Here is a 19,496-nt window from a genome sequence, read left to right on the forward strand (position 1 = left end):
CTCCATGTCCCTTTGTGTTGGAAGAGTATCTGTTTTCATTCAGCCCAAACATTTTTAGCATCACACTCTTCTGTTTACTTAGCTTAGCTGCACACACAACCACTAAGCCCCTTTCAGCAATGGGCAAACTGGAAAGAGACTCCCCGCTCAAGGTTATTCTTAGTGTGAAGAAACGAATAGAGTTTGATGAAAAATCAATATTTCTTTGTCCAGGACAATGAAATAGAATATCCTTTATTAACAGCTTCACAAAGTTACAGCAGAAGTGAATGAAACATTTTGAGCATTAAAACTGATATCTAAAAAGCTATACATACTATAAAGTCTGCAGTACAGCAGGTCGCATAGAAAGGAAATCCAACTGAAATTTCTATCGCTGCTGGCTATTGTTTCCAAGGCACGCTGGTGAAGGAAGTATTTTTAGTCTGTCCATAGCGAAGTCCCTGTAAAACAGCAGAACAACAAAAAAAAAAACACAGATGTATATAATCTTGGAACTAATAATTACTGGTGACTCTCAGGGGACTATCTCGTTGCAGGTGGCAGAGAACAGCAATTAGAAATATTTCTGATTTATGTGGGGAAGTTTACTGTACATCCTTCTGGAAAAAAAGACTGGCTTTGCTGTTAAAACAGAAAAATCCTACTGTTTGATGTTTGCCATGGGGGAACAATCCATTTTGAAAGGCAGGAAACTAGCTGAGGTAATACCTGCATAGGACTATCTTTCTTGGTTCAGGAACAGGTTCAGCTTTGGCATGATCACAGAATTGTGGTGATATTGCTCATAGAATTTTGTGGCTATGTGGTATATCTTGTAGAGTAACAAATCCATGGCTATGTGGAATGAGACTCATAGAGTCAGCCACCCACATTTGCTGAGTTTGGAAGCATAAGGGTCCTGACAAAGTGGAAAAAAATCCATCTCTCTAGGAGTTTTTAGGTCCTCAGGGCAACCCTAAGGTGAACTTCCACCAGCAAGATTTTCTCTATAGGAACTTCCATATACTTCAATGGTCACACTGGATCATATTAATCAAACCTATGAATAATCAAATCTGCAAAAGTTAAACCTGCAAATGTGGCGGGTTGGCTATACTGTTCAAATACAAGTCAGAGCAGAACACATACTTTGCACATAAGATTCATAGCCTCTCTAATTATGACATTTTGGGATTAAATTCTTGTTTGAAATTCTGGAGAGCTGCACTGTACTAATAACAGACCTATTGGGTCAATAGACTGACCTAGTATATGGCAGCTTCCTTTCTTCCTAACATGCCCAAAGACATGGTAGATGTCAAAGTCATTCTGCAAGGAGTAGGCCTTTATCAGCCACTTACAGCAGTTAAAACCAACAGAAGGAAGAGAAGTTGTGTTGTCTTCCTGCTGGGCTATTTTTTTTTACTTCTAGATAAGTATTCTTTTTAAAAGTCAGGGTAGAATTAATTCTCCCATCCACATATTTCCTGCATAAATTGGTACCCTTCATTCCACATCATTCCCCTTCATGTGCAGATTTGTTTGTAAATCATCCATCTATCTAATCCATCCATCTATCCAATGAAAAAGGTCAGCCATATCTTCAGATACCAGCTGAACTGAATCCTGAAACCTGATAAGGAGGTCTTATTGGAGTAATTAAACCTCTGTCTGGATTGTACCATTTCAGACTGCAAATGAGGACGCACTTGACAGAATGCTCTTCCATATCCCCAAAGCAAACAAAAAAATCCTGTTCATAGAAAGCTACTGGAAGGGAAGAATGGCTTAGTTTTCTTTTTGGTGAAAATGGTTGGGTCTACAGCAAGGATAGAAACCTACAATTCTCCAGAGGTCATAAGTCTGCAACACTGGCCTATTGGCCAGAGCTTCTGAGAGATGCAGTTCTGCTGAGAGATGCAGGGTGTGGTGTCAGAAGTCATGGGTGGGGGTTCACAGGTGGGAAGAGGGAGATTGGGGAAATAATGTGTGTATTTTGATTGATGAAATTTGGAAAATTAGTTGTTTTTTTGTTTTCCTTCATATAACACAATAAAAAATTATACCAAAAAAGAGAGATGCAGTTCAACCATATATGGAAGGCCAAATGACTTCTACCCCTGGTTCAGTAGATAATTCAGATAAAAAGTGATACAGTCACAGACAGAATGCTACCTCGGTCAGATGTAGTTTGTAGAGGAAAGGATGGAGAAAATGCATTTTAAAAAGAAGACATTTATTTAAAATAACCAAGGAGAACCAGTGTAGCATAGTGGTTTGTTTGGGTGTTGGACAAGGACTCTGGAGACCAGGGTGCAAATGACCACTTGGTTATGGAAACCCACTGGGTGACCTTGGGAAAGTCGTATTTCAGAGGATGATGAAAGTAAACCCCTTCTGATCAAATCTTGCCAGGAAAACTCTGTTAATAGGATTGCCCTAGGATTGTCATGAGTTGTAACCCACTTGAAGGCACACCACATCTTAAGGACAACACTTCACATAAATGATTAACGTGCTAAAACAAAAGGATTTAAGTATATAAGTCCTACAGGTAACACCTAAGCAGAACTAATGACTATACTTGATACATTGAGTTAATCTAAGTTTCTTTATATAAAGAACTAAGTTGATTATTTCTCAGATGCCACTAAAATACAGACCTTGTATTTTGCCTAATAATTATACATTCTTACTCCTACTTTATTAGACATGACGTCCACTTTACACTCTGGAAGCCTTGTGAATCTGAGCAAAAATTAATTTTATAACTAATAGCAAGCTGCTGTTGCACCTTTCAATCTGATTAATATACAGAAACATCTGGTAAACATGTTTATTGCTTCTAAATTCTAATTTGCAGGTTTCAACTTTAAAATTTCCTGGAGTTTGTGTTTTTGAAATTTCTCTCTTGGAAAACTGTGCAAAGCTGGAAAAAAAGCAACAGCACCTTAATCATAGAGTAGTGTTAAGTGATGATGTCTAAATATCTTTGCCAGATTCACCCATTTGCTAGGTAATCTTCTCAAATGCAATGCCCATTGGATTACAACCTCCCATTCAGCATGGCTGTGCGTGGAAGTGGGATTTTATAACTTCAATACAAAGGCTGCCTTCATCTTCAGATTTGTTTATTACCAATACTAGATAACAGATTTTATACCCTGATGTTGTTTATTTGTTTGTCCATAAATTGATGTTTATGGTATTCTTTGCATTGAATGTTTGCCAACTTTTGTTGAAAACCGCCCTGAGTTCCTTCCAGGAGATAAGGCGGGATAGAAATAAAGTTTTAATTATTATTATTATTATTATTATTATTATTATTATTATTAAGAGTACAAATGAGGGTGGCCTTTTCAGTGGAGGCCCCAAATCCGTTTCCTTCAAGGTCCACCGCCTCAAAGGTTTACAGGAAGTCATAAAGACCCACTTGTTTTTAGTAGTTTTTCCTAGTCTTTGGAGTCATTGGCTTTACCAATAATTACTGCTGTTTTTGCTGAATTGGTACAGTATGACCCCAATATCTAGAGGTTGAAGACCATCTTTTGATACGTCAAACATTGAATAATAGCCACAGCTTTAAGACCATTCTTATTAAACACAGATGACTATGTAATGATGCTTTTTTATTCTTGACTCTATACACTGTATGCTGATCAGAAGACATAGATGGTACAAGCTTCCGAAAGCCAGCCACATGACTGCATTTTTTTCTAATGCAAAGAATGAGGGAGAAAGTTAAGACTGCTAGATAGGAACTAAAGAAATCTGGAATCCCAATCCTCATTGAATCTGAAAACTTGGTAGGTGGCCTTGGGCAGCCATATCTCTGAAGCAAACCTCCTCAGGGAGGTTTGTAAGGATGAAATAAGTGTGTATATCATCAATTGTCCATTTGATAAAGGAATACAAATGTAAACAGCAATAATTTAACTGTATTCTCAGATCTAGCAGGAAGCACACTACTCCAGCAAAACCTCCAACTGTATTGCTGCTGTCTTATTGAAGGAAAAAATAGCATGATAATACTATTATTATATAGTTATAAAAACTATTTCTGAAAGGCAGTGAGGTTATACAGGGTGTTTGAAAAAGAACTCCCTAGTTTTAATGTATTTATACTTAAAACTAGGGACTTCTTTTTCAAACCCCCTGTATATCATACCATGGTGTGTGGGAAAGTGAGCAGAGCACAGAGTATGCTGCAATTTCACAAGGGCATGACAAACCTACAGGGTAGCATATCAGGATGTAGGAACTTGGCTTTCTGAACATAATGTTCTTCTTCTTCTTCTTTTTTTGAAGGTCTTTGTTAGGAATGCAGAACTAACTAATGTCTCCTGGCCCAATACCGCCTTCTTCTTGCAACCTATTTTCAGAGCCAGCAGCTGCACTGGACTCAAAAAGTCCTCTAGATATTGATAGTCTGAAATGCTGCACATCCCTAACAAGGCTGGCTGGAACTGCAGTCCAATAACACCTGGAAGATTGAATGATCCTCATCTCTGCTTGAAACTAAATTGAAATGCCTAATGTATTCCAGATAGACACCTCCTTTTCTTTTCAGATACCCCAGAAAGGAAGAAATGTGCACAACAAAAGAGATCATGTAACATTACTCCTTTCTAGAAGACACAAAATTCTTGGTGTGTAGTTTTCCTTAAGCGCACATTTTAGACAGAACTGTCACCATAAAGGTGCATCCATAAATCACCAGGGATGCAAATGTTTATTATCTTGGTTCTCACAAGAAATAATAATTTCTTGAATTTTCTCTGTACTGCAGTTTTCCAAAACTATTCAGTTTGTACAGAAGAAACCAATTTTGCACAGAAAGCAGCATTTTCCAAACAGGAATGTTTTTGCACAGAAATATTCAAACTATGACAATTTCTTGCTGCACATCATCCTTCCTGTCAAGATTTCTGGTCACTTACCAAACTTATTTTGAGTATTTGTAAATATTATTTTCTTTCCTTTGTCTTGTTCATTAGCCAATAGCGCCTTCTGTACTTAATGCAATTTTATCCCACCTAGAGTTGGCTGTCATTTGCCAAGACCCGTTGAATTAAATGGGCTTCCACTATTTGGAATTAGCACTGCATTTGGTTCTTCTCTGAATCTGGTCTACACAGAGTTAATACAATTTCAACTTAAAACTTCATTCACTCATCTGCATACTTTCGGTGGGTGGGGATGATATCATAGGAACTCAACAAAGTGTAATACTTTTTGAGTATTGAACTGGGACTATGGAAAACCAGAATGTGAATCCCTGGGCAGCCATAAAACTCTCAGTGGGCAAGTCATAACTCTCTCAACCTCAGGAGAAGCCAATGGGAAATCTTTGAACATATCTTGCCAAAGAAATGCTAGGAGAAAGCTGCCTTGAGTGGGTGTCAACTGGAAGGCACACAGCAACAATGATATCATATGCTAGGTCCAAACAGCAACCCAAGGTTTCAAATGAATAACAGTAAAAATATAATTTAAAGATCCTCCAACTGCTCTGTACTTCATGCATTCTACATTTCAATTCATGATCTTTCTGTCCAATGAGAAAACGCACTAGGAATTCTGCCTCTAGTATTAGCATAACCATATATATCAACTTAAATTCAGTTCAGTTTTGATGAGAGTAAATGCTGATACACTATGTTCCCATTAATTTAATAGGCGTGCTCTAGTTGGAATTAACAATTAAATATAGCTTATTGTATTTTTACGGTATTACAGAAACTTTAGTACCTACCAAAGCATCAACAGGAAACAGGCTTTAATCCTCTTGGTTTTTCCATGGCATTCATTGTTTCCTGACAAAAGAAAATATTTCTTTGTATTAACTAAAAAAACTGGACACTTCTAACAGCTACAATAAAAAAGCAGTTCATAATATCACCATCAAAAGACATCAAAGCAACAATTAAGAAAAAGCTTTAGAAAAAGACATTTGTAAAGTTTTAAATTCTTAGTTACATTATTTGTCCATAAATTCTAGGATTACAAGTTACTAGTTATGAGGTTTTACATTTGTTTAATAGGGAATAATTTGCTCCAATTAAACTGACCGAGCTATGGCTTTTTAGATGACTAGAACAAATTAATTTTTAATATGAAATTTTAGGTGGTGATCTTAAAGCTCCCTCTTCATCATCTAAAATAGAACTTGCTAATTGGTACTTTTCCCTGCTTTTATTGGTTATATTAAGATAAATTAAGTGAGATTAAAATCTTATTTGATTTATTTACCTTTGCAAATGAAGACCGTTTTAAGGGTTACACATCCTCTGCCTCTGACGAAAGCGACCTCAATTAGTCAAGTCAGAAAGTCTTTAAAAGCTTTGTGTTTATTGCTTCCAGCACTGAGCGAGGTTGTCATTAAGGTACCAAAATTCTCAAAAGAACAGAACGGGAAAAAAAAATAATCCAAAGTTGCACTATTGAAGAAAGGCTCAACAAGATGAAAACTACGTCACAAGTGTTTTTCTTTTTAATGTTTTGTTTCAGAAAATGTATTAGCTATTTTTAAACCAAGACTTTGCTCTTTTTTTAAAAGAAAAAAATGGCATACCAGCAGGTCAAGAACATTTGGATACTTTTTTAAACAAGTCTTTAAGTCTATATTGTGTGTATGGGTGAAATATATATATGATGAAATCCACTGTTTGGTTTATACCATTTTATTTAAAAAAACAAAAGAAGTTGTACAGTGTTTTAAGTAGGAAACATTTTATATTGATCATTGTTAAAATCACTCCCTCCCTGTTTTACTACTATTTATGCAGGTTTTTAAATAAATAAATGCATACTCTCACACACACTGATTTTTCTTTCAAAAGTTTATTTAGTATCAAGCAAGAGTAAACTCTGCTTAACACTACAGAACATTTCAAGACTCAAATTACAAAATACCACATTTGCATTTCTGATCTGCTTCCCTTTTTATGCATGTTTGCAAGAGAAAGACTACCAAAATGGTGGAAAGGTAAAACTAGAAGAACTAAATTGTTGAAAAACCTTTAAAATAAAAGGTTACGCTTAGGTTAAAATCATGGATTAACATATTTAGTAAATCTAACTGCTTTTAACACTAGTTAATCAAAGGTTATTTTTTTCCTTTTTTTTTTGTTTTGATCGCCTATTTTTCCCCCTTTTTTTTCTCCCCTGAAATACAATCTGGAAATAACAAAGCTTCTCCTTTCACATGTCTTCCTGTCCAGGTTTTCATTCAGCAAAAAATAGATTAAGCTCAGTCCGTCCATTCAGATTAAGCACTTTTGATTTTAATAAAAAGGGATTGTTCATAGAAAAAAATTACTTTGAACAGTATACAGGACTGGTGGAGATTGGGTATTTCACAACATCAGACAGAATAATCAGTATCTGGCATATGGCTGTTCTCTGAAGGTTCCCTTTGCTGTCCTTGCTGGTGGCGCCTTGTGTCTTGAATTGGTCCATTCTTCTTGTCCTGAAACAAAGTAAGGGTATATATCATTAAGGCTTTCTTTCTATCTCTTTGTGGTATCTTTTCATCCTAGATTTATTCCAGAGGAAGAGACTGGAAAATCATCCAATCTATCTCTATATTCCCCATGGGGAGAAAGGCAGAATATAAATAATGTAAATAAACAAACATAAATAAACATATTCTACTTGGCTCATCACCATAGAGTTTCGGACCAAAATGCAAAGTACGACAGAGTCCATTTGGAAAGTAAGGATAGATGTTTTACACCGCTGCCGGTCTCTGCTTCACCATGAACAAAGTTGAAGCCAGACTCCCTCCTGCCAAACAACTCAATTTAATGCTGAAGCATGGAATGATCCAAGCCACATCCAAGTCCATGGAGATCAATTTAGCATGTTTCAAGGGGAGTCAAAGGAAGCTTTTCTATTTTGGTAATGTCGTGCAATCAGCTGCTTCCCCTCAAGGTGACTCAGGGACATTTAAGCCCATGATACAAGCTTGGTGGGATGATCTATAACAACAAATTCAAGCAGAGGTCATCATTGCTTGAGGTAGGAGGCTGTTTTCTAAAAAAAATCCACCATGCTTCAAAAGAGGCCCCAGAAAATGGTCATCAGTCACGTTCCTGAAAAGTGTTGCCGCATCAATTAGTGAGAAATTGTGAGTCACCTGCTCTGACAACAGGCAAATTGTTGGGGAAAGTGGGTGTTCTCCCATGTGGGGGGCCTGCCTTATGACAGATCGAGGTCTGAATCCCTCTGATCTCTCACCAAAGGTTTAGCTTTTATCCCTAAAGCAAAGGTGTCTCTTAACATGCTCTGTGTGTCTAATCCAGAACGGATTTCTTTAATTAAACTTGTCACCACTGTGTGTGTGTTTTATTAATCCTCATGATTAGAACATGGTTTCCGCTCTGCAAGTTATTCTTTATGAACAGCTATCCCTAATGTCGGCTTCTTTCTTTGAACCCATCTAAAATACCTTTTACAACTTCTGTGCAGTAACTAGTTGCTTGAAATTTTGTTCACGTGGCAAAGAGAAGCAAATTTGAAGTACTAAAAAAAGCCCTGTAGGGCAAGGTGAACATGTTCAAAGGCTGCCTCAGCAAAGAATTTGGAATTAAGGTATAATTCTAAGTTGTGTACTGTCAAATGTTATGACACCAACTCATGTCGAAACATCTAGGTGGCAGCCTGGGATACTGAAAGTGAGGCAGAAAGTTCCTATTGTGCAAAGAGGCACTACTTTCCAAGATATATAACACAACCCATTCCACAATCAGGAAATATTTTGGATAGGCTTTCTTCCATGGAACCCCTCATGGCACTATTCTCTTTCTTACATGTCTATGTGCTGGCAATACACTGATTTTTGTCCATCTCTAATTCAAAATCTGTTCCTCTTCCTAACTCTCTTGTGTTTTTGTTCTCCTCATCCTCCCATCGGAAATGAAACATAACTTAAATACAGGAAACTGCACTTGCACGTATTATCATCTTGGTCTCTTTTTTCTCCTTTCCCGTCCAAATTTAGATGGTAGACTGTCTGAGATGAACCGACCAATCTACCTATTTACCTATAATAGCTTGATGTATCAAGAAAATTAATCCTAGGAATATTGGATTACACTCTCCTGGAAGATGTGTAACACCCAGCAAAATGGAATACTGAAAGAAATGCTAAAGCCAATGCTCTTCACTGGCAATATTCCAGTGAAAACTTGGCTCTGTAGAGAAGCAGAAGATCAGAGGTAGGGAAAGGGTTGCTGACTTGTCCATCTGACCTAAGTAGCACAGACCAGACTTTGCGTCACAACTGAACATGGCAAGTGCATATATCTGTACGCGATAATGTGACATGGCTCAGTGAATAATAAAATTATCTATTTGACACATGCTTGCTTGTCTGCTTGAACTCCAAACTGGGAGATCAGGAGGTTCCATCTCCCATCCTATCCCCACCTAATTCAAATCTGCTGAACTCGTAAAGATTTCCATGGTGCCATAACAGCAGAATTTATTTCCCATTAGAAGTCAAATAAGCAGCCAGGTAAAAACCCGCAACTCCCTAAAATATATTCCAGGCAGCACAGCAGTATCATTTTCCTAACAATGCTTTAACGCTATTTAAGCAACCGAAGACAGCATTCTTTAAAATGGAATAAATCTGCTATTGTGGAAGTGGGACAGAACAGGCAAGTGACAGATCGTAAAAGAGCATCTGGTCTCTAAACCATCAAGTTGTTAGAAGATAAATGCAATTCTGATGGATCAAACTGAAGGCCTTTCTAGTGCAGAGTTCTATATCCTCATGCCTACAGCAATACCATGAGTAGGACACAAATGCATGAGAACTCTCTTGTTCTATTTCCCACTAACTGGGACTCAGAGGCATACTACTTCAGATTCAGGAAGCAATATATAGTCACTGGGGTGGTCTCCATAAATTTGCAAATGACTCTTTTGAAAGTCTTGTACTGCAGTTGTCATCAGGCACTGGGCACTGAATGCAAAGGTTATCTACTGTGTGACAAAGCCTTTCCATTTATCTTCTATACACCTTCTTTATCTTCTCTACATCAGAAATAATTTAATTAACAGCTTTACTAGCAATAGCATCAGGTCGTTATCAAATGGTAAGAGAACAGATTTTTGCTATTATCCAAATGTATATCAGTACAGATTTTCGTAGATTTAAAGCTGGAAAAGTAAAAGGCTACAAAAGTATAAACCACCCCACTTTTCAATTAAAAGAAAGCATTACAGTTACTTACTGTAAGAATCGTATGTCTCGTCACCCAGGCCATGGGCGTAATCATAGTAATCTGTCCCACTGTTTGGAAAGAACAAATAGAAACCAGCTATAAAGAAGATACAGTGCGACTAGGAAAATTCTGAATGGCTCAGAAAAAACATGTGGTAGCCATTGAAATTGCATTCATCAATTCACTCAAAAATCAGTGCAAAACTATTACTGGAGTAATCCATAAAGTACTTATTGTGCAATGAAATCCACAGCTTACATATCTATAGAGACGAGACATTTCTCAACCACAATTCCAATATCCAAAATTGTGCACATGGGTAGCTGAGATAGTGACACCTTTTCTTTTTGATGGCTCTGTGTACGACAAACTGAGTTTCATGCACAAAGAAATTAAAAAATATTTTGGATAAAATGACCATCAGGGTATGGGTATAAAAAAGGTATATATGAAACATAAATGATTTTGTGTTTAGCCTTGGGTTTCATTTCAGAGACCATCTCTTTAAGTACATATATGCAAATGTAAGTATTCCAAAATCTAAAAAAGGTCCCAGATCCAAAACACTTCTGGTCCCAAGCATTTTGGGTAAGGGATACTCAACCTGTATATAAATCTACCTGAATCTATACTTTTATCAAATATCTTATGCAGGGCCGTACCATAAAACATAAAACAACATTCAGCCAAACCCAATACAGTTAAAATGTAAAAGAGCAATGAAAAATAATTAAATGAGCTACTAACACAGAAAGGTGAAAAATTACAATAGGCTCATTAAAAGCTCCCCCCCCCTCCCCGACTGTGTCCAATTTGTGGCCAAAAGCCTGTGTGAATAAGATCTCTTTCTGTCAGCAGGCTCATATGGGGAGATTCCACTGTGCGTCCTATCCCACATTCATGAATGTTTATAAAAAGAGGGAAGACTAGAGAATATGCTTTGGACAGAAAACTCCTCATACTGAATGTTTGATATCTCCAGTGATAAATGGGTGCAAAGTAAATAGTCAAGAAAGATTTTATCCTAAAGAGTGGTTTCCAATTGGGATAGGCAATCCTAGGTTTATCAGAACAACAAGCTGGCTCAGTACATATACCTCATATTGGTCAAAAAAGGTATGCCATTTTCAATTACTCATATCAAGAGAATCTGATGAGCAGCAAGTTTTGAAATATGTTCTCAATGACTCTGTCCTTCTCACTGATAACACGACTGCTTAAACAGATACAGCAGATATCAACATATGTGGATATCAACATATGTGGATGTTCAAGTGCTGTTATATACAATGGCACAGTAAAATGATGCCCCCATGTAAAATGGCAAAATCAAGGTTTGCCTTTGGGATTTTTTTTAAAAAAAATATACAGTAGTCTCTCACTAATCCAAGCTAAACGGGCCGGCAGAAGCTTGGATAAGCGAATATCTTGGATTATAAGGACTGATCAAGGAAAAGCCTATTAAACATCAAATTAGGTTATGATTTTACAAATTAAGCACCAAAACTTCATGTTATACAACAAATTTGACAGAAAAAGTAGTTCAATACACAGTAATGTTATGTTGTAATTACTGTATTTACGAATTTAGCACCAAAATATTACGATATATTGGAAACATTGACTACAAAAATGGCTTGGATTATCCAGAGGCTTGGACAAGCGAGGCTTGGATTAGTGAGACTCTACTGTATATATTTTCAGTCCATGGATACAGAACCTGTAGATAATAATGATAATAATAATAATAATAATAATAATAGCAGCAACAACAACAACAAACTAGAGCTGACAGCTGGCACAACAAAACATTGCATGGAAAGTTCCTTGACAAAATTGAAGGAAAAGCTGATAAGGAGAAGACCTGGCTCTGGCTCACGAATGGGACACTGAAGAAGGAAACAAAAGGCCTGATCCTTGCAGCCCAGGAGCAAGCCATCAGAACAAATGCAATTAAGGCTCAGATCGAAAAATCAGCTGATGACCCAAAATGCAGACTGTGCAAGGAAACCGACAAAACCATTGATCATATCCTTAGCTGCTGTAAGAAAATTGCACAGACAGACTACAAACAGAGGCACAACTATGTGGCCCAAATGATTCATTGGAACTTATGCCTCAAGTACCACCTCCCAGCAGCAAAGAACTGGTGGGATCACAAACCTGCAAAAGTATTGGAAAATGAGCACACAAAGATACTGTGGGACTTCCGAATCCAGACTGACAAAGTTCTGGAACACAACACACCAGACATCACAGTTGTGGAAAAGAAAAAGGTTTGGATCATTGATGTCGCCATCCAAGGTGACAGTCGCATTGACGAAAAACAACAGGAAAAACTCAGCCGCTATCAGGACCTCAAGATTGAACTTCAAAGACTCTGGCAGAAACCAGTGCAGGTGGTCCCAATGGTGATGGGCACATTGGGTGCCGTGCCAAAAGATCTCACCGGCATTTGGAAACAATAGACATTGACAAAATTACAATCTGCCAGCTGCAAAAGGCCACCCTGCTGGGATCTGCGAGCATCATCCGAAAATACATCACACAGTCCTAGACACTTGGGAAGTGTTCGACTTGCGATTTTGTGATATGAAATCCAGCATATCTATCTTGTTTGCTGTGTCATAATAATAATAATAATAATAATAATAATAATAATAATAATAATAATAATAATAATAATAATAATTTTGATTTCTTACCCACCTCTCCCAATGGTTCGTGGGTCACAGCACAGTAAAAAAAAAACACATACCGTATATACTCGAGTATAAGCCGACCCTAATATAAGCCGAGGCACCTAATTTTATCACAAAAAACTGGGGAAACTTACTGACTTGAGTATAAGCCGAGGGTGGGAAATGCAGCAGCTACTGGTAAATTTCAAAATGAAAATAGATCCCAATGAAATTATTTTGAGGCATCAGTAGGTTAAAGTTTTTTGAATATTTACCGTATTTCAAAGAAAAACAGTAAACTAGCTTTCTAAGTGGAAAAGTAGGGTCAACAAAAACAATATTAACAATAACTTAATAATAATAATAATAATAATAATAATAATAATAATAATAATAATAAAAACTTTATTTGTACCCTGTCTTATCTCCCCATGGGGACTCAAGCCGGCTTCCAACATGGTAACAGGCAAAAATTCAATACCTACATAAACAATGCAGAGCTAGATATAGATCTATCATCATACATACTAATTTCACATATGCATTTCCCCCTGAAATGTTTGCAAATCCTCTCTCTCTCTCTCTATATATATATATATGTGCAGTTCCCTCCTGCAATATTTGCAAGCCCTATATATCTATATTCATATATACCTATCTAGACATCTCTCTCTATAAAGATTATTATATCTGTATAGGATTTGCAAAGACTTGCAAACATGTGAAGCAAAAATTAATATATAAAATAATGTATACAAATAGATACAGATATACAGGTACATGGAAATCTCTAGCTATCTATATGTATATAGGATTTGCAAAGACTTGCAAACATATGAGTGAGAAATTCATATATAAAATTAATGTATATAGATAGATACAAATATTTAGGCACATAGTATTGCAAAGGCTTGCATGGGGAAATGCCTACATGTCTGTAGCAGAGATAACAAATATTTAAGGGGAAAATGCTTTTATAAGATTAATGGGTATTTAAATATATATTCTTCTTCCTGACTTGCAAGTGCTTCTTTCCCTATTCAAAATATTCTCCTGGTTTAGAGCGAGGGAGGCTTTGGAAAAGTAAACACTGATAAGGGAGGGTAAGATGAGAGATAAATATGTCATCTATTGCAAGCAACAGCCTCCAGGCTCCACTGCCGGCTTGACCTTGACCCGATTGTAAGCCGGAGGAGGCTTTTTCAGCTCATAAAAAGGGCTAAAAAACTCGGCTTATCTTCGAGTATATACGGTAAATACTATAAAAATTCACACATATGGAGAACCAACTTGAATCTATCTCAGAACTTCAAGTTCTTGCCATCAAACACCAGAGTTTATCTAAAGTTTAATGTTAATTCTGCAATCCACAAGAAAAAAGCATGGTGGAATTTCCATTTCGTAGTTTGTTTGCTATTACAGAATGCCAAAACCTCTGTCCAGTAAATCCTTTCCACATACAGCTTAATCTGTGTCAAACGGCTGATAAATTGCACAGGATGACATTTTAAGACAAATATTATTTTTTTAAGTTCATGGGCAAAAGACTTCAGGGCTTTGTGGTCAGGTTGCACATGAAACACGGATAAGATGTCTAATGGAGAACAAGCTGGTTTTGAGAGAACCTTATGCACCTGATTGTTTCATTGAGGAATCTCAAACTGATTTTTCAACGAGGAGCCTCAAAGCTGTTTCCTGGAACACCAACTGAAAAGAAAATGTTCGTTTACATGAAGGGAATCAGTAGGCCACAATCCCAACAGAGTACTGCATCATTTCTGGCCAGCAAAAGTTCTGCAAGAGTGCACAGAGACACAGGCAGACTTCTGACATTTCGTCAGAGCATTTCAAACTGACATTTGCCATCATTCCCTACACTATCTGATTACTTATTATAGGACTCATCAAGTCGAGAAGCCTAGAGCAGCTGAGCCCCTCATTCCCCTACCTGTCAATCTTGTCAGAATTACTTTGCCTGGGCTGCATTTTATAAACTTAAGTGCTGGTTAAACTAAAAATGACTTGCCTTTCATGGCATGTAAACAGCAAAACCAATAATGCTTGGGAAGGAGGGAAAATCATTTATTCATATTGAAGGTATCGGGGGGGGGGGAGCCCTCCTCAAAGGTTATTAGCTGACAGAGCCTTCAGCACCAATAATCACATCAAAAAGTTATAACATGGGATGATTGAAGCTGTTTGCCAGGATGAAGACTGTTTTCTGTTCACCCTCCTCTGCTCAAGAAATGGGGTAATTGAATAGTGCTCTTGCATCTCTTCCTTGTCAGGATCACTGAAATAGACTTGACTGCCTATTACATCTGAAACTTTTACAGAAAATAACCATAAAAACAGGAAATAATATATACAAGATGGCTGTGTGGATCAAGAGTGACAACATAGCTTGGGAGCCTGGGCCACTGCTTCATCTTCCTGGGCTGGCAGGATGCAGGGCCAAAAACAAGAACATGATATATATAAATCTTCAAATCTCCAATTATTTCCCTGTTTTTAGTAAGTTATGTTTGAAAGGTGGCATCTGTCATGGGAGAAAGGATACTGCACTACACTCAAAGGTATTCTGTTTGCTAGCTCTAACAATTTTATATGCATTATAAATGAGTAACTTCCTTTAAAAAAAAAACAGCTGTCTGCCTAAAGGGAAAGTCATTCTTCACTCATATTCAGAACCTTTAAATTATTTGGAGATCTGCATGAACTTGAAAGCACAGACTGAAGTGTCAACAAGTGGCAGCAGTGTCTAGCGGAGTGGAAAATTCATTCCAGGTTACAGTCCAAACTTGAAAGGAGCCTTTCAAAATGCCAAACTCTATTTCCCAAAACAAGTCCAGTGCCTTGCAGAGATTCTTTAAAGGTCAAGCTAAATCCTAGAAAGGATTCACTGCTCCCACTAACACTGTGAGGCAATGCTTTGTGGACAGTACTTATCGGCCTAAGGAGAAGTGATGTATATTACCAATTTGGAGAGTAGGGCAAGGTATTGGAATGTACAATGGGAAGGAAGACACAACTAGGCATTAGAATTGTGCCTCCAGCCCGGAGCTTGAAACGTCATGTGCTGGAACTCCTAAAATACCCTATACAGAATGACAACTTACAATGGGGGCAGCAGGATTCTGGGAATTACTGCCCTAAAAGGTAACTGTCCAAACTGCTGTCACAATCAAGCAGCCAGATCCTCTCATGTGATAATCAATTTCATCCTGGCAAAAGGAACCTACTCCAACTATTCTTGCTTGGAAAATATAATGACTTCTTGCTATAATGCACTACACTGCAATTAAGAAGGGGCAGCCAGGAAGAATGCTTTGATAGTTGAAAGAAAAAGTGTGTGCATTCAGTTTCATCAAGAAAACCCAGCATTCCCCTGCAGTCACTGAGGAGGACAGATGAAAAAAGAAAAGCCAGGAGAACTGAAAAAGGAGGAATGATATGCAGAAGGGAGAAAATTAAAAAGGCAGGAAACAACATAAAACACAGGAGCTTGTATCAGACATGGTACCCTGAGTTTCATCTCCCTCACTTTTTGGAGGTATACAACTGTCTAACTCTTTTGAAAGCAGGAAGAAAACCAATGTTCTTGGTAAAGGTCCAATTCCCTCAAGAACAAAGACTAAAGAAGGGAGAAGTGCAGCCAGTTTCAGTCCTATACTACTTGAGACCCACCAAATTGCACAAATCGTAACAGTCACATATTGCAATTTGCCAAGTACTGACTACCATAATCTTAGATGTCCACCACAACTGGACACCGATCAAATACTGTTGCACACCTAGTGAGTCACCCATCCTCACCAGCAGTCTTTGTTTTACAAGAGAATAAATTCCATTAAAACTCCTGAGAAACAAGCTATCCAAAATCAATGAGATTTCATTTATGTTCTCCATGTGCTGCCCTTTCAACAATTTGCCTAATGCAGCTCACAAATCAAAGTAAAACCACAGCCTCAAAAACAAAGCTACCCCAAAGCAAGCATCTTTTTGAGGCAAATAATTAGTCTTCAATTTCAGTTTCATTCATGAGCAGTTAAAAGGGATACACTTTGGAGAGGGGGAAAAGATAATATCAAACAGCTATTGCCAACTATAGAAAGATTATAAGGCCCACCCAATGTACTATTCTACAACTACAGGTGAGCAAAAATTGCAACAACTTGGAGGACCATAACATACAGCAATCTCTTAAAAGTGCACACAAGACCTTCACAGCCACCCTGCATACAGAGGATAAAGAATGCCAATTCTCCAAAGGAGAAAAACAGCAAGTACAACAACCCAGAATGAATGACAAAAAGAAAGTATGCAGGTCTTTCAGTACTCTTTGGCTAAGAAATCATACTATGTAGATTATATGAAATAAGGAACATATGATCTTGGAAGATCACAGATTACTATAATCTAGTAACTAAGAAATGGACATTGTGCTCAAGATATAGGTGCTAATATAGGCGCATTAACTAGCACATGGGGAAAGTTCCTTGGTCAACTGTTTGAGCTGCTCTGATGCCAATGATGTGGTAGCTGCCTGACCTTTGCAAAGGCCTCCATGCGATCCTTGGCCTGGATAACTTGTGTGGAACAACTAGGATGCTCAAGGTAAAATCTTTAGTGCTCTGGCTGAATAAAGCCCCAGGTTCAAAGCATCCAGTCAAACAGAATGAGAACTGCCTAATCATGTTAAATCAATGGCCATGGAGAGATAAAACTAGGCAAAATGGGCTTGGCTGCCCAATGGAATTGTGTGAAATTCGAAAGCCTGCATGCCCCTATTCATCCCAAGGGTCTTTTCACACATTACACAGCTGCAAAATTAGGAAAGTCACAACCAATCTTGGATCTCTAACAAGTATGTTGGTGTATGATTAATATATCTATAAAGACAAGACTGTCTTATTTATTCATGCTTTACTTTTTCTAATACATACTTTGAGCCATCTTACTCAAGTATCTTAAATAAAAATGACATGTAAACCAATCTAGGGTTTTCATATTTAAGACACACATTACCCATTGGGATTAAGTTGAAAACTGATGTCTAATCAACAGCACAGAAATTCATATACTTATTTTTCTTACCAAAGTTCAACTAAGTCATCATTTCTTACAAGTGGTATAAGCAATATATTGTCCCACCCAACGCTGTTTTCACACCTGCCATGGCAGGCTTTGCTGCTATCATTGCCATTTGTCACAACACTCAACACACTAAACTGGCAGCAAAATTGACAGTGTTGGTCCTACTGCCAAGAAAACTTCAATACCAAAAATTGATGGTGGTGCAAGAAACAAAACAAAAGAAGCCCTCCTGATCTCCCTTCCTGGAAAGGAAGGAGAATCTGAGTTTAGTAGTCCTGTAATTAAAACAAACAAACCATAGAACCCTCTGATTTGCAGTAGGAACTGTTCTGCTTAGAACTATTGGTTCGCCTAAAAACTATGAGCATGAACTCGAGTAGGATAGCACAGCCAGGCAAGCACACACAGACAAACTGAATTGTCTCTTCTTCTCCTCTCTGAGAATAGCATTCCACATCCTTCTTCTTGATCCTGTTATAAAACACTGTTAGATCTATACTGGATAATCCTTTAGATTATCCATCTTAAATCTTCTTATTTTAGCGTGGTGCCAAATATACTTAGGATATATGTAGTACAAGGAAGTGTATTACATACATGTGGTCACACATGGAGGAAAAAATGGGAACAATGAACTAAGTAATGAGTAACCTCTTTTCATATGTGTTTATGATCATAGTGTGTTGAGTGCAGATTATGAAGTTTCAAGGAAGGTGCCTATAGTTTTATGTGCCTTTTTGAGAAAAAATGCTAATTTAGATAAAGAAAACAACTACAAACTTTGCTTTCTGGGTAGGTGAGATCCAAATGTCTGAATAATCAGAGACATTTTTTGGGGAAAAGCGATCGAAAAAGGAGATATATGAGACTGTAAAATAGAGGTGATGTAGAGAGTAACATGCATAGAAGGATCTTACACAATCTTCACTTATGTCAAATGTCTCCCCCATTTATCTCATCCTACTGTGAGGGAAACAGGTTTCATCTACAGAAAAAAAGAGTGATGATGTCTTGTCTGAGAGCTTAATGTATTTACACAGTACTTTTTGTACATTTATATAACATAGGCAGGGATTAAAACCCTGTGGTGTTTGTTTTCCTGTGTGTGCCTCTGTTCAGAAGATTTCACCTCACTTTCTGTCCCTGTGATAATTGGATTTTGAAAAACTTGGCTTGTTGTGGAAACAAGGATTTGTGCTAAAGCTTCAGTGGAAACCTACTTTTCCCATGATAACTCTTTCAGGAGTGAATTTCCAAGCCTAGAGGTAAATTGCTCACTTCCTGGTGTCTCACCTCCATTCCTATGAGTCGTTTGCAAGCCAGACGTTTGTAAGCCGGGGATTGCCTGTATACTCATTTATATAGTGTCTCTTGAATTACTTCAGATCCCCCACACTTTTCATGACATTTCAAGTTAGCCCTATCTCAAAAATACCATGTCATGAGGTTTTCTTGGCAGGATTTCACCAGAAAAGGATTTGTCATTGTCTTTCTCAAAGAT

At 37.5% G+C, this 19,496-nt stretch overlaps 1 protein-coding gene across 3 annotated transcripts in view; it reads right to left on the reverse strand.

Annotated features, from left to right (window-relative positions):
• Positions 1-218: 218 nt before the first annotated feature.
• The window catches only part of khdrbs3 (KH RNA binding domain containing, signal transduction associated 3), a 116,132-nt gene continuing 96,854 nt past the window's right edge, over positions 219-19,496 (reverse strand). For 2 of the 3 annotated variants that reach the window (XM_062980004.1, XM_062980002.1), the window contains 4 exons: positions 10,227-10,285; positions 7,304-7,453; positions 5,738-5,798; positions 219-443 (listed from right to left, as the gene is read on the reverse strand). In XM_062980004.1, coding sequence (XP_062836074.1) covers positions 7,362-7,453; positions 10,227-10,285 — 151 coding nt within the window. In that variant the 3' untranslated portion in view covers positions 219-443; positions 5,738-5,798; positions 7,304-7,361. Of the gene's footprint in view, positions 444-5,737; positions 5,799-6,234; positions 7,454-10,226; positions 10,286-19,496 lie in introns of all 3 variants that reach the window. The other variant, XM_062980003.1, reaches the window with a different exon arrangement.

The sequence above is a fragment of the Anolis carolinensis genome, chromosome 4 (genome assembly GCF_035594765.1).
Source record: "Anolis carolinensis isolate JA03-04 chromosome 4, rAnoCar3.1.pri, whole genome shotgun sequence".
In the NCBI taxonomy this organism is placed as follows: Eukaryota; Metazoa; Chordata; class Lepidosauria; order Squamata; family Dactyloidae; genus Anolis; species Anolis carolinensis.